Source organism: Pseudoliparis swirei, chromosome 6 (assembly GCF_029220125.1).
Source record: "Pseudoliparis swirei isolate HS2019 ecotype Mariana Trench chromosome 6, NWPU_hadal_v1, whole genome shotgun sequence".
Taxonomy (NCBI): Eukaryota; Metazoa; Chordata; class Actinopteri; order Perciformes; family Liparidae; genus Pseudoliparis; species Pseudoliparis swirei.
Genome location: NC_079393.1, coordinates 24488190 through 24510718, shown reverse-complemented (window position 1 = coordinate 24510718; position 22529 = coordinate 24488190). Strand labels below are relative to the sequence as shown.

General features: G+C 47.6%; 1 protein-coding gene across 2 annotated transcripts in view; it reads right to left on the bottom strand.

Moving 5' to 3' along the window:
- LOC130195166 (homeodomain-interacting protein kinase 3-like) overlaps positions 1 to 22452 on the bottom strand; it is a 28185-nt gene extending 5733 nt beyond the window's left edge. Inside the window, exons 1-16 of one of the 2 annotated variants that reach the window (XM_056416514.1) lie at positions 22137 to 22452; positions 18895 to 19790; positions 18517 to 18708; positions 18212 to 18393; positions 8013 to 8136; positions 4663 to 4782; positions 4379 to 4465; positions 4054 to 4238; positions 3815 to 3971; positions 3356 to 3470; positions 3087 to 3178; positions 2801 to 2955; positions 2441 to 2581; positions 2013 to 2360; positions 821 to 982; positions 449 to 711 (exon numbers count right to left, since the gene is read on the bottom strand). In XM_056416514.1, the coding sequence (XP_056272489.1) occupies positions 449 to 711; positions 821 to 982; positions 2013 to 2360; positions 2441 to 2581; positions 2801 to 2955; positions 3087 to 3178; positions 3356 to 3470; positions 3815 to 3971; positions 4054 to 4238; positions 4379 to 4465; positions 4663 to 4782; positions 8013 to 8136; positions 18212 to 18393; positions 18517 to 18708; positions 18895 to 19788 (3217 nt within the window). In that variant the 5' untranslated portion in view covers positions 19789 to 19790; positions 22137 to 22452. The remainder of the gene's footprint in view (positions 1 to 448; positions 712 to 820; positions 983 to 2012; positions 2361 to 2440; positions 2582 to 2800; positions 2956 to 3086; positions 3179 to 3355; positions 3471 to 3814; positions 3972 to 4053; positions 4239 to 4378; positions 4466 to 4662; positions 4783 to 8012; positions 8137 to 18211; positions 18394 to 18516; positions 18709 to 18894; positions 19791 to 22136) is intronic. The other variant, XM_056416515.1, reaches the window with a different exon arrangement.
- Between the last annotated feature and the right edge of the window lie 77 nt (positions 22453 to 22529).

Below are 22529 nucleotides of genomic sequence, written 5' to 3'. Positions count from 1 at the left end.
GACACCTGTGCAGGCGTCTGAGGTGAGGAGCGAACACACCGGCTATTTCAACATTTGCTCTTTATTCCTTGGAATCTTTCCTGGAAGAAAAGCAATAATTTAATGGATGGAGGGAAAGCGATTAAAGAAAAGGACTCTCGGGGCAACGTTAGCTTTGCCTCCTATGGATGCATCTTTGAGGTGTTGGTACAAGTCCTGTTGGTTTCTCTTGATCACCTGTTATAGCCTCTATGAGCCACTAGGGGGCGGTAAGCCCCTACCGCTGCCACGTGACCTGCAAAAGCAGACGCTGCCAGCGTGCAGGTGACAGACCGAGGGACAAGGTGGCGAGAAGGACACATTTAGGGGAGGGGGCGGGGACTTCTCTGCTTGTTGATGATGACAACGTTTTCATGAGAGCATCAATTTACCGGGACAGACATATTGGTTCCCCGTCGCTCGCACTGACCTGCCCTCTGAAGCCGCTCGTCGTGGCCGTTGTTGTTCTGCGCTCTCATCGGCGGAACCACCATCGTCCTGACGCCGCGGGGGCTCCGGTCCGGCGCCGCGGGGGACGGCAGTAGCGGCGCCACCACGGCGGCCAGGGCCGGGCGGTTGTTGCGGTTGAGGTAACGGTAGGGGCCGTTGGTGGGCGGGGAGGTCGACGCGTCGGACGCCGGGGAGCCTTCCACTGTGTCGCGGCCGCTCACGTGCCCGTCGTCCTCCGACATGCTGGACACACATGGGGGGGGGGGGGGGGAGGGACATGAAGATGACTGAGCACAGGATTTTTTTGTTTCACATTTCTTCCTCAGTTGAACCACTTCCACGGACGGCTGACCTGTTGGGCCTCTTGCACGGCGAGAGGGAGGGGCTGGACTGGAGCGAGTTGGAGGCGAAGGAGCTGGTGCTGATGCTGCTGTCGGGGCTGCTGAGGGAACACACGCGCTCCATGGACACGCTGGTGTTTCTGCACGCCTCGCACCCACACTCCGCTTTACACCTACGGAGATCAGAAGTCAGGTCAGCATTTCTGAGCAGAGCGCATTGATTTAACTTACGGTTTAGATTTATGATGCGTGGCGGGTGCAATGGGATCACGAGGTCGGAGTCACGGATCAGAACGGAAGAAAAGGGAGCAAATACCACTTTTCAAGATCTGCCGTGTTATTTTGCAGCCGATGACTGATGATCCATATTTTCAAATAATGATCCCTTTCTTGTTTGGTCAGTGTAAAACATCCAATTATAAATGTTATCCTTTTACTTTGTTATAGTCACTGCTAGTGTTTTTTTCTCTCATAAAAACAAACTATTCAAATATAAAAATATAGTATTTTTATTGATAAAGGAAGTCAAGGCCATTACCCTCTGCGGTCCAAGGTCTTTTTCCCGATTTTACATAATTTCAAATTTTTTTTTTTTAAAGGCACTTGCATTTGATACAGAACCATGTGGGCAAACTATTTTGGTTCTGGAAATTGGTTTACCAAAGCGTGAGGTAGTGATGCACGGTGTATCGATACTAAAAGGGCGCCGCGGTACCCGCACGTTAAAAATTACACGATTTTGCATGTTTAGTATCGATCAAATAGCGCACTCAATGTTCCACTCCCCGTCATGCTGCCTGCACGCATTGACTGCAAGGGGGCGGGGCTTCCCAGCGCTCACACACCAACAGGCAGCAACTAAACCTGAAATCGGTGCTGCTGCGAATGTTACGAGCTCCCCTTTCAACTTAAACTAATTTGTAGTTCACAACATATCGGGCATCTGCGAATGGGAGGATGAATTCCAAAGTCTTGATCGCATGTCGTTTACTGAATATCCGCCGATAACGAATCAGTAAAACTTTATTTTACACTTTAATGTTTAAATGTAGCAATCCGTATGGATCACGGAACCACAATGGTCCGTTAAACCACTAATAATTCCAAAAATCTATAATATACAGAGGCTCATTTGGCTACTGACAATTTATTGGTGACCCAACATTTTTACCCCCAGTCATTTGATTTTTCCACACAACTTACCCGCTCACATGGCACCTGTGAGGGTCTTCGTCCTCTTCGTCGGTCAGTTCGCTGCGGATGCTGATGACACTGGCAGCGGGGCTCGGCGTGTCCCCCATCAGGACCGCCACCTCTCGCTGTTGCCGACTGGACAGGTCCAGCTGGCTGTTGGCGTTTGGCCCCGCCTCTTTCGAGCAGCTCACTTCCTCCTCTGCGTCGTTTCCCTCCTCGTCGGGGTTTTGAACCGCCGGTTGCCGGGTGCCCACTGGCTGCACCGCCCTCTGAGGCTGCTGTCGGCGATCCGCCGCCTGCCCAACAACGTTGGCTATCTTGGCCGGCATGTGGACGTTACTGGGGTGGGACAGGTTCCTTTCAACAGAGGGGTTATCATATTTAATATCAATAAAACGGTAGAGCAGTTTAACGACACTCGAGGAGCTGATGCTCACCTGTTGTGAGCGTGTCTGTTCCTTTTGTTGGCCGGCTGGGGCCACACGACATGAGCTATGCCGATGTTGATTGGCTGATGGGCAGAGAGGGTCTGCATTTGATTGGTCAGGAGAGGCTGCTGCATGACTGAGGTGTAGTGGCTGTGGGGGGGAGGGGGAGAGACAATTTCCTGTTCATATATCTCAGAAGAAAACACAAAAGAAAAGCAAATCAAGAGAATCTTAACGCAGCAAAAACGTGTGACAGAAACGGATGACATGAACGTAGAACAACTCATGACAAGAAATCTAAAAAGTGACGATGCACATTGGCAACGGGGAATTTTCCAGATACTCGAGACTGAGGTTCGGGTGACTCACCCCCAGTCGCTGATTCTCTGTGGGCCCGCGGCGGCGTCGTTGTTAAGGGAGGACGGGGGTGGTGGAGGTGGGTGAGAGGGAGGAGGACCCACCGGAGTCATCTGTTGCCAGGCTGCCGGGACGAGGAGCTGCTGCCCTTGGCTGGACCAGGCCTGCTACGGGGAGAGACGGAGAATACAGTCATCTGTGATCTGTATGAACTTCCCCCATCACTGGGCCTGATTGGAGGAGGGACACACACACATGCACATGTAATTGAAAATCCATGTTTGGGTCTTCATCTCACCTGAGCAATGACACCAGGTCTCACTGGTAAGGGTTGTATGGGAGCCTGAGTTACCATGGGAACAGAATACCCTGCTTGTTGGTTAAGGTTGCCTTTAAAAAGAGAAAGGGGGGGGGGGGGAAAGCATCAAACAAACCATCATGGAGCTCAAAAAGGCGAAACGTAATTATGTTAGAAAAGGTTGAGTAATGTCTTTTTTAATCCGTCACTTCATGACGCTGTAATAACAGTGTTATGTAATCATTCCACGCAGTTTGCAGTCGGCATACCTTGCATGGGAGGAGGACAGAGAAGAAGGGCAGGTGGGAAGGAGTCAGTGCACCCGAACTGACCATTCCCGGTGGTCAGAGTTATACCAGGATGCAACACCGACTGGTTGATAGCCTGCAATGGAAGAAGAAGAAGAAAAAAAAGAGTAGAAAGAATAGTCGTATTTAGAGGAAATTAAGCAGAGGAGAGACGACCAGCGATGGAAACACAGACTAGGATTCGGAGTTGATGTCTCATAGCACCTTCTCCCCTGAAGAGGGCAACGTTAGCTCATCGGTGCACAGAGACGTCACAGGAGACGCCAGAAACTTAATACTTTAAGCAAAATGGCATTTAAAAGAACAGACTGTCGTGTCTGTGCATCAACATGTCGGGCCGATATCAATAATTACTGGGGTTGGGGTTAAGTGGAACGTCTCCGGGTGGCAAACGCAAACAACGCGGCTTCAGTGTCTCACCTGCGTGTGAACCGGCATGTTGCCGTAGCCCAGAGGGAGACCGGAGGGGGCGCCGAGGGGCCTCGAGAAGTGAACCGTGTTCTCGTTCAGGGCGTCAAAAACTGCGTTGGCGGGACGAATGTGGCACATGTCCATGATGCGGAACGCCGACTGCACGCTGGAGAGAATGAAGAGTGATGAGGTGAGGGGGACGCAAACAAAGAGGCGTGCACTTCCTGCTCCAGTGGCGGCGGCCTTACTGGTTACTGTGCGGGTAGTCCAGCAGGTGGGTCATGGCGAGGAACGGGTGGCTGAGGACGCTGGCGGGGACGGTCCGGTGCTCGGCGTCGATGAGCAGCATGCTCTTCAGCAGGGACACAAACTCCCTGCGGTCGGCCTTCTCCGCCTGCATGTCGCCGCCGTCGGGGCTCAGCACCACGTTCACCTGGCGGACGGAGGAGAGCGAGACGAGGTTTGGAACTCTGGAACGCTTTTGGCAGCGCAGCCGGTTGTTGGATTAACTTATTTATCATCATCACCGGCAGATATGTGTGATCAAAGTAATATCGGTGTGGTTGGACTCACGTGAGCGATGTCATCCAGACAGGTGAAGATGTACTTCCTGGCCTCTTTGGATTTCAGTCCCGTCTCTTTCTCGTGCTCCTCCGTTGTCTGGGGAGAACAACACTTTTAGGGCCGATGACGTCATCGAGAATGTGCTCAACAGTTTCCCCGTGAGCTTTTTCCTCAAGGCGTGAGGTTAATCTGTGTGCGTCCGTTTCCCCCCTTCGCCGCCACAGAGGTCAGCCGATAATGTGCGCCTCGTGTTTTCCTTATTAACACGATGCTTGTGTCTGTGTATAGATTACTTTTAGTCTCCAGCAGGCGTAGGGAGAGTTGGACTCTTTGGAGAAGAAGCGAGAGGTCTTGGTCCCCTTGCTGAGCAGCTGCTCGGCCGGCACGCCCTGAGTCTGGGAGATGTACCGGATCTGGAACAGAAAGTCAAAATACAGCATCTCCATCACGTTTACTTTATACTTTGCATCTTGAGTTTTTTTTGTGTCCGAGTTGCTCGTTATCCAATACGACACGTTGACATCCCTGCTCGCTGACCTTCACTACACTGCCAAGCTCACATAGTTGGAGCACTTCAGGGGCCGACGCGGCACACAAGTGACGCATACGCAAAAAAAAAAGAGTTTCTGTTTATCGAATGCGTCACAAGCACACTGAAAAGCGACAGCTTCAGTTTCCTTATTTGGGATTTTAAAAAAGTCTGTGCCCGATGGGAATCTCATGACCAGAGCCTTCCGTCAAACCAGTGGAAACATTCGGAAAAATGCAACATCTCTCAAAACCATTCATTAAAAAGGATTCTTTTTTAATTTTTCGTAAACAAATGATGAGTCCGTCTTGCGCTTTAGGCTTTTTCTCATCTCCAGATAGGTTGTCATTTGTTTAAATCATACCTGCAAACTCATGAGGGGTGAAAAAGGTGACAACGGGAGGGGGGGGGGGGGTGCAGGTGATTTTTTTTTTTTTTTGTCACACCACATCCACGTTGTTTGAAGCCTCAAAGCTTTTAGAACCACAACTACAGTCATTTTATTGTTCTGACCACAAATCTAAATAATGATAATAAACAGTTTAAGAACAAAAGGTTCTCCGCTCTGACTCAGCCCTATAATGATAGTAATAACAAATATACATTGTCATTATATATAATATGGTTAAAGTCATTCATGAACCAACTTCCTTTTGTTTGGCCTGAATCTGTTCTGTCTCTACCTGTTTGTCACGATACTCATATTATAACTTCTATACATATTACATACCTGCCATAATTATCATGATACCCGATACCAGAATTCAATACACCATACAAACAATATGGTACCATAATTACGAGACTGGTATATTTATCTATAATAGTAATAAATAAAACATCTGTATGGTTCACTTTTTACCAACTTTTTCAACACTTAACAAATGACAGTAATATGAGTATTCATACAGCCAGATATGAATGAAACTACATGGTTCCATCATAGCATTGATTATACACTATGAGGCCGTTAGTCTCTGACCAGATGATCCACAGTTCATCAGGATGAGCAGCTGGAGAGTTACAGAACTTTACAGACTGAAACATTTCACTTTGGCATCTTTTTATTTTTTAAGCCGAAGTCTCTAAAGCTGCGCCACTTCTCTCGCTGTGAGCTGCGCAGCGCAGTGTGCGCAGACAGCTCGACACGGAGCAGCGCGTGCGCTCTGATCGCTCTCTTAATGAAGTATCGATACTAAACATATGCTAAATCACATCGTGTTTAACGTACGGGTACTTTGTTAGCATCGATACACCGTGCAGCGTGACAGGAGTAGATGTAGCGGGCTAACATTCAAGCTAACCTGAACCCCCAAACGCTGTGGACATCTGAACGCTGATTGGCCGAGACGCGACACGTCCCATCAAAGATGTTTTATTGCGAAGAGCAACACTTCACACTTTTCTCCGCGTCTCACTGCAATCTCAACGGCAGCGGGCCAGGTGACCCCCCCTCCCCCCCCAAAAAACAAAAACTCTTCGGATCTCCACGATTCACGTGGATGACCTATTTTGAGTTCAAAACGGTGAATTTCACCGAAAGGTGACAAGTTTGCAGGTATGTTAAATGCTCCTTAATAACTAAGGATGGGTTAAATGCAGAGAACTAATTTCCCCTTGGGGATTAATAAAAGTGTATATTATTATTATTATAAACACTGCACATTACTTCAATACACCATACCTACCGGACCTGTAAAGCACTGTTCTAGTCTTCCGACCGCTCAAAGCGTTTTCACACTACGTGACATCATCCACCCGTTCATACATGGATGGGCGGGACTAAGGTGCCACCTGTCTATCAGGAGTAACCAACAATCACACGCCGCTGGCACAGCTACAGGGGCAATTTTGGGGTTACGTGTCTTTACGAGGACACGTCGACGCCTCACAGGCCATAAACATGTTCCACCCGATTTGTTTATCCGTTTTAGTTTTTCATTCTTCAAAGAATAAAAAAAGGTGTGGTTTGCAAGTTATAACATTTACATATGGTTCATTTCACAGAAGGTATGGACAGGAGGTATGTGCTGAATTTCAAGAATTCGCTCGGCGCTGCGGCCTGTCCCGTCTTGAGCGCTCTTGAGGGAGCGCCGATGAAAACTAGCCTTTTGGCTGATTCACGTTTGTTTGATGATTGATCAAAGTAAATTATCCCTTTTTAAAAATGGGGGGGAAAAAAGATACTCCCGAAATTCCATGACCTTTGTAAATCCTCCAGTGGTGCGTGTTACAGCCTATGTGTGTGTGCGTCCGCGTCCCAGAACAAACACACGACTGCCCGGAACCTGCTGATGGTGCACTGAACACTCGCCGCAGTGTGCGTGTGCATATGCGTGCGTGCACATGTCTACCATCGGGCTTATGCTTATAAATACATTTTGCTGTGTAGAGTGGAACTGCAGTGAGCCTTGGCATAGCACGGCATACTTTTGGGGGGCTCAATATGCACACGCCAGAGAGTGTGTGTGTGTGTGTGTGTGTGTGTGTTCTGGCATGACCCAGTGGTTCAGCGAAGCTCTATAAGCCCCTATCTTTTACTGAAGATTGTCCAAACAGCCAGTGGCTGCTGGAGGCACAACACACACACCAAAAAACAACAACTCTGCAAACAGAACAAGCAGTTAAGTTTATTCAAAAATGTTGATGCCGTTTAGTCCTGGCGTGTCCCATCAAAGTGCAGCCAATTTCAATTTTGTTTGGTTTACACGGGCTAATCCTGTACTGGTCTGTGAATGCGGCGCGGCCCTTTTTCCCATGCTCCCGCTTTCCTTTGCTATTTTTTTTTTTTTAAGTCCCAATTGTGTCGCTCAGACCTCACGACCCTGTGGGAAGATCGCCGCACACGGCCAAGAACAATTTCCCGATTCGCTGGGCTCAGATGAGCGCGAGGTGGGTTTCACGCCGCACATCACTCGTGCGGCGAGAGATCATCGCAGCAACAACACATACGGGTTTAACTGCATCATGAACTCACTGTTGAGTTTTGGATAGTGGCAAAGCAGAGGCCGAAGAATTTGAGACGTTGAATATGTATTCTCCAATGTCTGAATATTTTGTTCTCCTTACTTTTGGTGTACATTGGTGTGTGTGTGTGTGAGTGAAGAATGTTACCTGGTCGTACTCCAGCGCTCCGGGGTAGAGGGGCCAGCCCAAGAAGAGCTCGGCTATCACACAGCCCAGTGACCACATGTCGATGGCCTCGCTAAATGGCAGGCCCAAAATAATCTCCGGAGCCCTGTAGAGAGGAGAGAGAGGCACAATGGGTTATTTTTGGGGAGGGTTGGTCTGGTGTCGAGTACCGCTTATATTTGAACAGGGGGGGGGGGGGGGGGAATACATTTGACCTGAAATAAAAACTAAAAAGATGCATAAGTCGTGAAAATAAATCCAAACGTCTCAATTTAAATGTTTTTTATTTAGCAGCATTTACACACCCGATTGATTTGACTAGAGGCTGAACAGGAAATGTGAGCAGAGATCGTAAACCATGTCAAACCTAGAAAATCAATGTTCAAGGGTGACTCAAGAAGTTCCGATAATGTTCCACATAATGTTCCCTGAACATAAAGAGGACATGACACGCGGATGTTTTAGCCACGTCGATTACAAAAAACGGAATGCCAGAATGATAGGAGGGGAAACTCGTGCTGGCCACGATAACAAAGCTCAACAAAAACTAACCAAGGTTAGGAATTCAGTTTACATGTTAAACGAGATGTTTTAGGTGGCATTCATGGGACGGATTCAATTACCGCATGGTTTGTGAAAAAAACAAAAAACTTAAAGAGTTAAAAGAGCGTCTTGGTCTTATAGATGGTGCTTTCTACGTGTCACGGTACCACCGTTGCCTCATTTTGAAAACTGAATAGATGTTTAATGTCCGATAATCGGTTTGACATTTTACAAAACCCCATTCCACCTCTTAAATCACATTTAATCTTCAGGAGAGAGTTCAGTTCATCTTGAAAAACCAGCACAAAGCAAAGCACACGACACAGCATGTGCTAGAAAAGACACTTTCATTAGCAACAGGTTAGTCGGGTGTCACTAGTTGATCAATGCACCCGTGTGACGAGCTGCAACAAAGCGCTTCCAACCAGAGAACGTTGCAACTTGCGCAACTCAAAGGGACCAGTAATCTTTATACGCGACAACAATGAGCCGCTAGGCCCGAACGCCGCCGCCGCCGAGCAACAGGGCTGCAAATAGTAACGGCTGCTGTGACGACAGCGGGGACTGTTGCCGAGCAACGGACGCAAGACCATAATGTAACAGTATTACGCAGGGATAAATGGGACCAATGTTCTGTGTGTGTGAGAGAGAGAGCTTCTGTGTGCAAACACACAATTGCAGATGCCAGGCCCATCATCAGAATCAGAAACAGTTTTATTGCCAGGAATGTTTACACAAACGAGGAATTTTTTTTGGCGGACGGTGCAACATTTAGACATGACAAACAACAATCAACGCGACAGCAACAGTGAACTTAAGTATAAGATAAGATAAAGATAAAAAGAGAGATAAAGTGCTGGGACAACAAATAATGTTAAAGTGTTTAGGTGTGTGTTTCAAGTGATGTGTGTTTAAGTTAAAAGTGTATGTTACATGTGACGTGTGTTTAAGTTAAAGTGCATGTTAAAGTGGCATGTGTGTGGAGGAGGCCTCCAGGAGGGAAGAAGAAGGAGGAGGAGTAGGAGGAAGAAGAAGGAGGAGGAGGAGAAGGAAGAGGGAGGAGAAGGCAGAGGAAGGAGGGGGAAGAAGGAGGAGAGAGGAAGGAGGAAGAAGAGGAGGTAGTCCTGGGGGTGACAGTCAGTCAGTGGGGGACCCGGGCTCCATTGATGAGCCCGACTGCCGACAGGGGGGAAAAAAATCATGTTTGCCCTCCTGGGGCTGAAGGAGGGAATTACACTTTGCCATTTCCTATAATCGCTCCTTCAAAAGAAAGAAGCCCGAGTTACGCCGCAAAATGGGGCGTAAGAAATGGGTTGTGGTGCTCCCACTTTTAAGTGGCGGAGACAAAGATCACAATGGAAAACTGTGTTTTGACACAAAGAGGACACTTGCGCAGAAAAGGACCGAGGGCGGTTCAAATACATTAAAAACGCACCATAAAAGCTACATAACGTTAAAAATAAATACATGGCAAAGGGCATAGAAGAACATAGGCAAACACACCAACAATGAACAGCTGCTTGACCATGGCTGCTCCAACTAAAAGACAATCTGAGGCCAAATTGGTCAACTGAAGAATACAACAATACTCGCTCTCGAACGATTGCTGTAAAATGTGGTAAACCAATTAATGGTCCCCAGATGATTGAGTTCAATAACTTTTGTCCCTTGATCTTTCATCTAGCGCCATCATCTAATCAGACGTTCATTATATTGGCGAAAAAAGTGTTTACTTGAAGGGGAACGCGCAGGGTAGGTGCTACGCTCTGTTATCGCTGTACCTGATGGGGTCAGATCAGTCTCAATAAAGACTCACAAATGCAAACGCAGAGATTCACATTCAATGCGTGCATTTGAGAGTCCAATATATTTGTAAATCCTTCTGATGCCCGCAGCACGATTCACAAATACATCCCAATGTACACGTGAACAAATTACGATTCATATAAATGTAAAAGAATCACCACAAATATTTTGTTCAATTTCTTTGTGGATTCATATGTATAAGAGTCAAAAGTGTATTATTTGATAAATCAGAATTACAGGAAAGTTTATAATCAACTTGATGAATTACGGAGTAATTTATGTTAATAACAGACGGAGATTTAATGACGTCATGACAGCGGCAGGCGGAAAGCAACGAGCTGCATGAGGCACTAGAGCAGGTGTCCACGCTTTTAAAACACACGCAGTTTCTATCGTACCATACCGAATGATCGTAAGATAGAGTTTATTTATTTTGTGCATGTAGTTTAAGTTTTTTTGCTACATCAACTAAAGACGGATACGATCATGTCATTGGCACAAAGAAAAGGAAGTCAGTGGGTCTGCAGCTCTTTAGCGGCTTCACTAGGAACCACGCGACGGAACGCCGCTACAGTCTGTATTTGTTTGCGGATCACTCCACATTTGTACGTCCTGTGTGCATTTGTAAATTTAATATATTTGTGAATTGTTCCGTGCGCATTTGTGATTTGTGTTAATTTGCAATGATCGAGACGGATCTGACGCCGTAGAAACTGCCATATGTGACACTTTTAACGATGGCAAAGCGGGAAAGACGGGAAACAAGATGCAGCCACGAGGACGGGGTGTCATAACCTTATAGTTCTGACAGTGATGCATTGTGGGCACGCCTCAAACCTATAGCTCAGGGGTCGGGAACCGTTGGCTCACGAGCCATATATGGCTCTTCCGGTGACAGCATATGGCTCCCAGACAATTTTGAGTTGAGAAAAAAAAAAAATCTCCGCCCGCCACCCTGTCATTTCCTCTATCGCGCCAGATTACAGCAGAAGTAATTTAAGGTCCCTTTTCTTAAAGAGCACGTCTTTGTTCTTTTATTAAACTAAACAACCGTCTGTTATTGATCGTATCTAACCAGCAGCATGTCATTCTGTCTCTAGGTGTCGCGTTAACACTTCTCGGCTTTGACTATTCATTCAGTGAAGCTTTAAAGCTTTCCAGTAGTGGGGGACACACGTAGATGCTTAACAATACATGACCCCCGACCTCAGATGCCCCATTATGTCTGTTGTCCTTTTATCTGCTCTAAACTCAAGCGTCTTTGAGTATTTTGAAGAGCGCTATAGAAATGTAATGTATTATTATTATTAAACTGCCTCCACTTATCTCCAAAAAAAATAAGCTTTATTATTTTCGTCTCAGCAGCAATGTCGTGTGTGTGTGTGGTAGATGGAGGAGGAGCAGCTGAACTCGACACAGTAAATATTAGATGGAGGCTGTTTACGGCTCTGTCAGAGCCGTATTGATACCCCCTCGTGTCCAGTCTTCAGAGGTAAACAAGACAATAGGACGAACACACAGTTCCATGCCCACGCGTCATTGTGGATCGATGTGCATCGTTCCTTCACCTGGAAACAAATGTCTGACCCGTAGCTCATGTGGATGACACTTTTATTTTCAACGACGACTGTTTTATTGGGACATCTACGCCAACAGCTTCCGACTGGACGTGCTCATAGAGATAGATGTAGAGACATAGCGGAACCAATTGGAACAAACAACATTGGAAGCCGTGATGTGACCTTCACCTCAGGGGTCACAAGGCAAAAGTCACATCACGTCATGACGGCACATGCTGTCGACAATGACAGAGCGGCCCATGAAAGGCTGTAAATCTGGAAATGTATCAGCCGAGAGGCGAGCACACAGTGTATTCTTTGTTTTTAATATTACTGGTATCCCAACACTATGCGACTATTGTAAAAAAAAAAAAAAAAGAGAACAAAAAGTCCCTTTATATGCTAATTGTATAGCAATAGTGAAGAGATGTGATATAATTTCAAAAAAAGTTTCGACCAGGAGTTGAATCTTGACGGTCCATGTCTCGCATCTTAACCCCCAAAACACGGGGAAAAGAAATACTTGGTAAATCCATATATTCAAAAGATTTACATTAAGCCAGAGTAAGAGGGGTGTGATTATCTTAGCTTCGTTAAGCAATAAGGTGCGAGGCAGTACTTTGTCATCAATAATGTCCGCAGCGCTGTGACGTCTGCTTCCTTTAGCACGGCTCATCTCCTCTGCCATGTTTAAATGTCTAGTGTGTTGCCGCCACACAGAGTAGCCAGCATGGTTAAATCTACACTTCTCTGGCATAGGACATTATCCCGACCGCTTCCCGAGCTGCTGTTGCTATGGCAGGGGTGTCCAAACTTTTTGCAACTAGGGCCAATTGTGATAAAGTAAAGATGCCCGGGGGCCAATAGTTCCTTTAGACATTTTTTAAACCACAAAAGTTACATGAAAATACACTGTTATAAAACAATTTATTTTTACTGTCACAATTACTTTTATTTTTTAAATGACAATGTAACCACATATAATATAACCAAGTCTGCCTTTCATTCAGTCAGATAACAATTAAAAAGCTGTATATAGAATACCTTACATTTCTATGAGTTATATAACATTGCAATTAACCTGTTTTGCACTGAATACCTTTTCAAGATAATATCAATAAAGTGCAACCTGTGAAAAATGAAACAAAATAAGATCAAATATTTGGGCATAAAGAGTTTACTGAGTGTTAGTGACACTGCATATCTTTTCAAAATAACAATAACGCGCAACCTTTGAAAAACAAAACAAGTGCAGATATGTCTGAGTCATTAAGTTTTTTTCTTTGTGTGATAAAATGGGCTTTCCACCACACCTCTTTTAAAAACGGGGTCGCAGGCTTGATACGGCCACTCTCCATAAAGCTCAATGTTGAGCTCTTGTTTTGAAGGGCAACAGCTGGAACGCTGAGAGGTAACACCTGGCAAGTCTCCAAGAATCTCGTCTGTCACGCATGCGCAGCGTAACCGGTTAACGTCGTAACGTTTACACGAAAGTCGGCGACAGGCATTTCGCTCTTTATTTATTAATGACTTAGTTTTATGTCCGTGTAGTTTGTAATATGTGAAGTTCTCAAACAAGGTCTTGAAATAAAAGAATCTGCATTTCCCCTCGCGCTCTTGAACCCGGAGCAGAGAGCTACTCTGAGACGACTTGTCTTCACCACCGTGGGGACGCAGAGGTGTCGGTTTGCTGTTCCCGCGACATATTGGACGCTCTCTGCCGGCTGGTTGGAGCGTGCGCACCTGTATGTGCGCACCTGTCTGTGCGCATGGGGGCGGAGCTCCGCCGCGATACCGAGAGCCAGGAGAAGTGTGAACGCCACCACGTAGAGACAGAAATGACATGCCGCTGTGTCGATACGATCAATAATATACGACCGTTTAGTTGAATAAAACAACCTGACATTACTTATGTTGTAATCTGGCGCTATAGAGAACATGTCAGTGGGGCGGACCCCCACCCTGTTCTCATGGGAGGGGAAACACTAGTAATTCCCACCGCTCCTGAACGCGGCGGCCCTCAGTCAACTTTTCTCCTTTTTTTTGCCGTCGCCATGGCAAATAGGTTTCGAGAAGGGTTCACGCCACGGATGCAGAGCCAGATACATTAGAAAGGAGGAATTACGTCTTTCAAGTTTTTATGATTTATTTATTCTGACAGATCTGGCGGGCCAGAAATAACACATTATATGACCGATGTCGCGGGCCGTATGAAATCTGACCGCGGGCCGGACTTTGGACACCCCTGTGCTATGGCCAGCAAACTTTCCAGTTAAAAACAATAATTGCGCCGATAGAAAGAGCGTATGCCGGCTTATATTTTGAGCGTCTTCCTTTCAAAAACATATGAATTATTTAAAACTCGACGTAAATGAACATGTGAATATAACACATTCCCATGACTTTTCTAAAACTTTTGGGATTCAAGTATTTTCCAGGCCTTTTACAGGCCTGGAAAATACCATTTTAAAATTCCATGACTTTTCCAGGTTTTCCATGACCCTGTAAAAGACAATTTGAGGCCAAATTAGTCAACTGAAGAATACAATACATATGACCACAGATACTCAAGAGGAAACAGAGGTTTTAACTGTAACTGGTGTTGCTTAATGTTTGAGATGAAAGCAGAAATAGGAACGAGATGTAAAGGAAGACTTGGGCCCCAAAAACTTTTTCGGTCATTGAAAAATATAAAAATATGAGTTAAATATATTATGAGTAGTGTACATACTTGAGCAGCGCAGCAGCTGGGACAAGAACAAACACTGCAGGCTGTATGGCACCACGCCTCTGCTGCGTTTAGAGAAACTGACCATGTGCACGGATCAGAGCGTGTTTGACGTGGTGGTGGGGGGGGGCTCGCTATCGAACGTGTGAACACAATGCTTCCGACACCACAAGTGTTACAACGCATCCCTCTGCGTGGGACGGTGGGTCGAGTTACGCAACGGCGAACGCGTGTGTGAGGCAAACGAGGGCGCCGCTAACTGAAGCGCAACGAATCAGCAGAGAGACCGCGACCGGAGTGTCGTGCGCATCGGCGCACGCGTGTACATATGCTGTTGAATTGTTGATGAGGAGAAATTAAAAAAAGATCCTGCAGGGAATCATGTATTATTCATAAAGCCCTCCATAGGAGCAGCAGGTGCGGGGGGGACCTCCGTCATACGTGGCTTCCCTATTGATCGTGACAAACGGTGATGCACAAACACAGCTTCACGTCTTCTCACCGTTTTAAATCCCAAATAAAAATAGAGTCCCCAATTGTGTCAAAACTGCTCTTTTCTAGCCTTGTATTTTAGTTTTTTTTACTGTTAAGTGAAGCTGACATTCAGCATCGCTCCTCTCTAAATCGCGTGTGTGGCGATGAGGCCGGAGGCTGCATGTCGAGGCCCCTGGATCGAGGCGACAGACATCTTTCCTTCCACCCGATACGCTCGGCTGAATTATTCACGCACCCGGTGAGCCCGTCCCCCCCCCCCCCCCTTTTCTACATACGTCACCGGCCCCGGCAGGAGCGCACAGTCACCTCACCGGGCCCTGCTGTGTCACGCTGCCATGGCAACGACACATCGGAGCATGACGAGCATCAGGCGCAGCTCATGCCAGACTTCCATCTCCAGCGTTACGCTCTCAAAAAATAATCAAAGTTCAAGCATCCCGATGAGCGTTTACCGTCTGGGCGCTCCGGGTCTACGACTGCAGAAAGACTCACTTTCTGTTTGCATTGCCGTGGACCAACAAGGTCCATGAGAGAAAGAAAAGGTAGATAAAGAAACGGAAACACAAGCCACTTCATTTACGAGTACGCGAGTCCACTACTTGTTAAAACATTCCATTTATCCCACACAGAATTGATTTATTAGGCAAATCAATTGTTTGTTTATACCCTAATGATTGGAAAACCTTAAATCTGCTCCTTCTGGTAAACAAACCTTTACGAGCATCAGACACGATCATGTCTGGCGCTCGTCTGACCATTAAAACAAGTCCAGTAGCAGTTTGTGATGGAGTCATGGATACAAACATGTATCCATCCAGAGTGGTAAGATCACCACAATTGTACAGCCCCGGAGGTGTTGTTGGGTTTTCATCGTTTAAAAAGCTGACTTTCTGCATCCAACCCCCACTGCAGGCGACACGACTACCTATGGCTCTGGAAAGTCCAGTGAAAACCCCAGCAAAAAAACAACAACCACACTCCTCCCACCGTGGTAACAATACAGTAGAGTCATTATGCAACGCGAGCACTGGAGACGACCAGACACCGTGTCCTGCACACCACTCTCCTGATGTGTCACACACACACACACAGCCGGCTGTCGTCATGGCGAAACCGACTCACTCAGACGCTCACAAACAAAAAACACGCGTTGGGAAGCAGAACTAGAGCGAAGACAGAGGAGCGGACACGCTCCGTGTCCCGTTATAAACCAAGTGGTTACTGCGTCTGCCCTCTTTGACTAAACGTCCAACCCAACAGCCCCTTATTATTAAATGTGGCGCCTTGCAAAGCAAAAGATAATAGTTGGTGCAGAAAAACACAGCCAGCTGTTACGCCACACAAGCTTTGTTCAAGTTTAACACCAATTTTCATTCCTTTTTTCAAATCCCATCATGGATGTTCAGGTACTTTGTGTAACCTACATGAAGTGTCTAGCCTTGGAAGTTGTTGCAAAGACACCAACACACATAAGAGCACACCCAGACACACACACACCCAGGAATGTCTGAATAGGGTTTTTTTTTTCCCCTTCCCTTGAATCTAAATGTGGGTTTCCACATTCTTCCCAGGCCGTGCGTGTCCTGAGCGACCTCCCTAGACCTCAGTGCCAGCCTTATTTTAACTGCACTGTGGGCTCAGCCGTGCCGATGCTGCACAAAAACAAAAAGCTCCTACTCGCACTTAACCGGGTCAACTGTGCAGCCTTAACGTTATATAACAACTATAGCTCCGCTCTCCTCCCGCACCCAGGGTTGACATTTTGGTGCCGAGGCTCTTCGTTTCACAGTTGGTCTAAAATAATTTGCTTCGGGACAGGAAAGCCCCCCCCCCCCCCACACACACACTCTTTTGTGTCCCGATTTATACACACCACTAGCTCACAGTACATAACTGAGGGCTATAAAACCAGGACGGGAGGCGTGTAATGATGGGCGAGTGCAGCGCTTCAGAAACACATCTCAGAAAAGTATTTGTCATGAATCGCACAACGTTTAAGCGGCAGCTGAACCAACCCGACCGGGCCTGCTTGCTGAAACTTGCGGGTGAGAGAGCGGAGGAGTCTCACCTAGTGATTGGTAATAAAAAAAAGAAAAAAGGTTAGTACTTCACCTCGGAAATGAGCACGGACGTCATTTCACGCGTCACCTGCCACTAACTTACACAAGCGGCTGAGTCCACAATGAGTCGTCGACAATTCAGTCGATTTCAAAAGGCGAGGGCCGGTTTTTGACACTCAACAAATGTTCCACTTTGTACAAATTAAGTTCTCGCGTGTCTCGAAAGCTCACAATCCCGTTGCATTAGCCCGTTCTCTCTCTCTCTGGCCCTGCCGACCAAACATGCCAACCATTTCATGACGCCGTTCCTCGTGTAAACATCTCAGTTCCTCTGAGCGTTATGCAACAGCAGCAGAGGTCGGGGCGTAACGCGGCTACCGTCGAACGGACACACGCCCGAATGAATGCAGACACGTGTCGACAGTGAGCATGTGCGGGAAAAGGGCAAACGGAAAGACGGGGGGGGGGGGGGGGGGGGTGCATGTCGTGGAGCTCCCATCAACACATAAAAAGCCTTGAGGGAAGCACACAGAGACACGCACACGTAAACAGCCATAACTACGTCAGCCAACAACAGTGTCTGGATCGCACAAGGTGAAATGGCATCACGTATCTAATCTTCAGAAAATATATTCCATCCCGTGAAAAAAAAAACCTGAAAATCTTGTTCCATTTCCAGCTTACTCGGTTCCTTTTGGGATGTGCAAATGTGTCTTTCTTGTGCCATGTTTTGGTTTCTCTGACACCAACATGGGATAGATGACTTAAATACACACTTCCTCATGAATATTGCATCTGTGTCCATCTGTAGTACTTTCTATTCTGACAAAGGCCTAACAGTCTAATGAATTCACTCGATCACAAATGAGTGGGTTTTAAAAATGGCTTTGATTAGTAACAGGAGAAGCACCTTTTCTGAGCTTTCACGGTTTGTGAGAATGGAGAATATCCGAAAACAGTGTCTGTCCAATGAGCTCTTGAAGTTCTCACCTGTAGTATCGGGACTGCAGGTAGGTGGAGCACACGGCCTTGGAGACGTGGCTGGCCGAGCCAAAGTCTATGACCTTGACTCTGTACGGCTGCCTGGACGGGTCCACCAGCATGATGTTCTCTGGCTTCAGGTCGGCGTGGATCAAACCCAGACACTTGAGCTTCGTTAAGGCCGTCGCCACCTGCAAAGAGTCGCGTGAATAGAAGACGTCATGAGCGAGTTCGGCGCTCTCCAACTCAACAAAACGGTGGTCCATGAGCCCCTGCGTTTGCCGAGGATGTCCCGGGACACACTTGGACTTTACCTGCTGCAGGACGGGCCTGATGATTTTGAGCGGCAGCGGACTGAACTTGTTCTGCTTCAGGAAGTCGTAGAGGTTCTGCTCCAGCATCTCAAACACCAGGCAGGTGTGGCTGCGGTGCTGGAAGCACTCCAGGGCGCGCACCACGTTGTGCTCGTCGGCATTTTCGCTGCTCAATCGGGCCAAGATCTCCACCTGAGGCGGGTTGGAAAAGAAAAAGCAGAAATAGTAGGGGTTCAGTTCAGACCATCACAGGCAAACTGCAAATCAAAAAAAGGGAAATCAGCTCATTGGCATCTTGACAGATCAATCGGTCTCCGTCGTGCGATCAAAGACGGCTTCTCAAACAATGAGAATGACCCAACCAAAACACACACTCACCTCAATCTGTCCCTGACGTGCATAGGATGGGTGGTTCTTCAGTATCTTGACGGCCACCACCTCACCCGTTTCCCTCTTCCAGCACTTCACCACCTGACCGAAGGTGCCTCTGCCCAGGAACTCCAAGACCTCGTAGCTGTTCTTCAGGGAGCACAGGACCTCGTGCTGAACCAACTGGTAGTCCCCGTCTCCCGAGCCGCTTCTGGTTATCGTGGCGCCCGCCACAGGCTCGGTGCTGCCGTTGGGCCTGGTCTGGTCGACACCCCCTGCATTGTTCCCGGTGCTCGTTCGCAACATGGCCACAGGGGCAGGAAGTGACGGCAGAGCAGACGCCTCCTCCACTATCTGCATGGCTCCTGCGTAGCTGATGTCCCGCAGATGCGCTCCACCTTCGCCCGCCTTCTGCTCACATCTCTGGGGGGCACCCGTGTCGAGAAGACCGACGTATCCCCTTGTCCCTTGCGTCCCTCTGTCGCCGCCCTCCTCCTCTGCTCTAATGCAGGCCCTCCTCAGCAGGCCGCAGTCCAAGCCTCCCGGCGGAGTTCCGCTGCCGTCTCTTCGAAGCCTCGCTTCCTGTGGGCCTCCGCGCCGGATCCCAGCGGGGCCGTCTCCTTGGATCTCCCGGCTCTCCTCACTCTGAAACCCCGCGGCCTGTAGTCCCCCGGGCAGACTACCTGGGTCCGAGGACGAGATCACGTTGTTCGGGTAGGCGATGCCGTAGTTGACGCCGATCACGTAGGTCTTGGGCGCGGGTCGGTGCTGAAAGGCTCTGCTGGTGTCGCGACCGCGGCAAGCGGAGTCTTTGTTTCTGCTGGTACCACTGCTGCTGGTTCCTAAGGCACTGGTTTGAGCTGAGTGCAGGTGTGATGTGTAGACCAAGACTTGTGAGGCCATACCTAAATAACGGGGAGAAATCAAGCACAGAGCCACATGGATCTTTTAGTCAAGAGGAAAGCAGATTTGAAACGAGTCGGCTTCCTCCATGCCTGTTATCTGGATGGAGCGGCGCTATGCTTTGCTAACATTGTAGCTGATCTAGCACTCAAAGTAACGTCATATAGGCGTAAATATGGCCGCTTTGTTATGGTTTGTGCCACAGAACGACTGGTTTATACACATTGTTGTCCAAGTTAAAATATTGAAACGACACTGTGTTTGGTGTGCACGCAAAACAGCACAAGACTTCGATTAGGATTCATTTACATGATTAAATAACATTTCAACGTGAAAATATGAAAATGACTCCCTGCACCAAGATTGTGGACAAAGAAGTGAACAGCTTAGGAGCCGCTTCCTTATCCCCAAACTTCTGAGTCAGACTGCGGTCTATATGAATGGTATCGTAAAAGTTGCCAAAGACATCGAAGCCATCCATGTCCTCCGTGCTTAAAAGAGGAACGCGGCCGACTGTAATGGGAGATGTGGGGGAAGCCTGTTGCATCTCGGGCCTGTCCCCGCACGCCATACTGGAGGGTCAGTTTCACACAAAGTGGATCTGCAAAGGAAGCAGTGATCCCGGGGGGAGGGGAGGCAAACCCTGGGGGGTTTCAACCGAGTGACATTTTAGACCTATGAACTCAAATGACTGATCCCACCGAGTTGTACTGAAACATGACTTGAAGCACAAGGCCCTAAACCCGAGATCTCGAAGACCAATGACGATGTTATTTATATATGGAGATATCAAAATAAGAGTGTTTACCCATAATAAATTTCATCCATATCTTGACATCTACTTTTGAAAGTGACCCACATCAGACATCCCGATCTCAAAAAACAACCCGCATTCATTGATGAATACGGGTATACAGAGAGAGACGCATCCTCTGATCTCAATCACGTGCGTTTGTTTCAACAGCCGACATACTGACACGCATGCCAAACATGTTACTTTCATTTGGCCAGACAAACCGAACGGAGCACGTCATCGACATGGTGTCTCACATGTCACGAGCATTTCAAACTTTCGTGAACACTGGAAATGAATATTTAAAACCCCTCTTCAAATCTCTCCTATAGCTGCAGCAAGTCATGGCACCGTGATAAAAAGGCAGAAAACCGGCAGAGGACAAGCCCGTCAGCCACACTTCCTGATTATTTCCAAACAGAGACGGCTTGTGCCCGACCGGGCTCGCGCGCACACTCTGGTGATTCCAGTTTTTTTTACGGCTATGCGCACTTATGAAGCACAAACGCACTTATGAAGCAGGGTCTCTTAAGCACAGCGTTTTGTCCTAAAAAATGAAAAGGGCCTGCTGGGAGCCAGTGGCCGTCACACACAGGCTCAGACAGGCTGAGGGGTGTGCCTCGACGTCAACACCACAATGCAGCACACGAGCTTTTCTCATTATTGAAAGGGCTGCCGAGTTCTACCTGACATGCTGGAAGTACAAGCCTGGCAGATATTGATTAAAAGCGTTGCCGATGTAACTGACAAAATCCGACTCACTCTGCGCAAACACTTCACCCCGGTGTATTGTATGCTTGACAAGGTGCCGTGCCCATCAGTCATCGAGGGATAGGCTGCTGGCACGGGACACAGCTGCCCTCTCACTGCCAACCTCTGTGGCCCGATATCCCAACGAGATCTCAGCCTGAAATGGAGAGCCATGACAGAGAAGCCTATGTGCTTGTGCATGTGCGTGTGTGTTGGTGGCATGTTTCAGTTGTAAAAGAGGGCCAGCTGTAAAGGCAATTTGTTACTTATCAATCTCAAGGAGACAGTTGACATATGGGAAGGGGCAGTGTGCGCATGCGTGTGTTTGGGGGAAGGGCAACACTAACCTAGACACCTGTTGAAACTTATGTTGTTCGTGACAGGCAGCTCAATAATGGTATTAACGAACTCAAATATGGCTTTAATAAACACAACTATCCAAGTTGGACTTTATGCAAGGCCGGTGTTGTAGTATTTACATCTTTTGTTTTGAGTCACTTTAAAACATTGTAATGTCTTGATTCTTTTAATATAGCAAACCTCGCACACAACACGTAGCTTAAGTTATTCAATATCAAAACGCAAACAAGTGCATGCTCTAGATTATATCCCTTTAAAACGAATACACGTCGTCAAATAAAACTAATTAGCTTTCCCTGCTAACACTTGAACTGAAGTTGGCTAGCTTGCCAGTTAGCAACCCCGCTAGCCATGTGCGAAGTAGTTCCGACGTCAAAACGACAAACTTAACCACAACACCCAACACGTGTGTGACCACCGGTCCTGGTCGGTTAAGGCAACGTACCTTCAGTAAGACCCGTAAATCGCGTCAAGGAACAGGCTAGAGACGAGGACCCGCACTACAGTCAAATCCTGCAACGACGCCGCCGCCGCCGCTGCTGCTGCTGCCATCTTGTTGTAACGACGAGGGGAGACCGAGAGACTTTTCACACATTTGAAGCTTCAAAATAACGCGATTAACGAGCCGTTACGAAGGACCTCCGTGGCCCATGGTGTCCACCGCCGTCTCGGGATTCGCCCTGCGTTGCTCTCGGGTCTGTTCAGCACCGGGAATCCGTGTTTCCAAACTTTTGCATGTTAATGTGCGCCGCGTCTGCCCCCCTCCGACGGAAGTAGCCGCTAGCTGTTGCTGCTCGTTCCGTAGCTTGTTGCTTCAGAGAGAGAGAGAGAGAGAGAG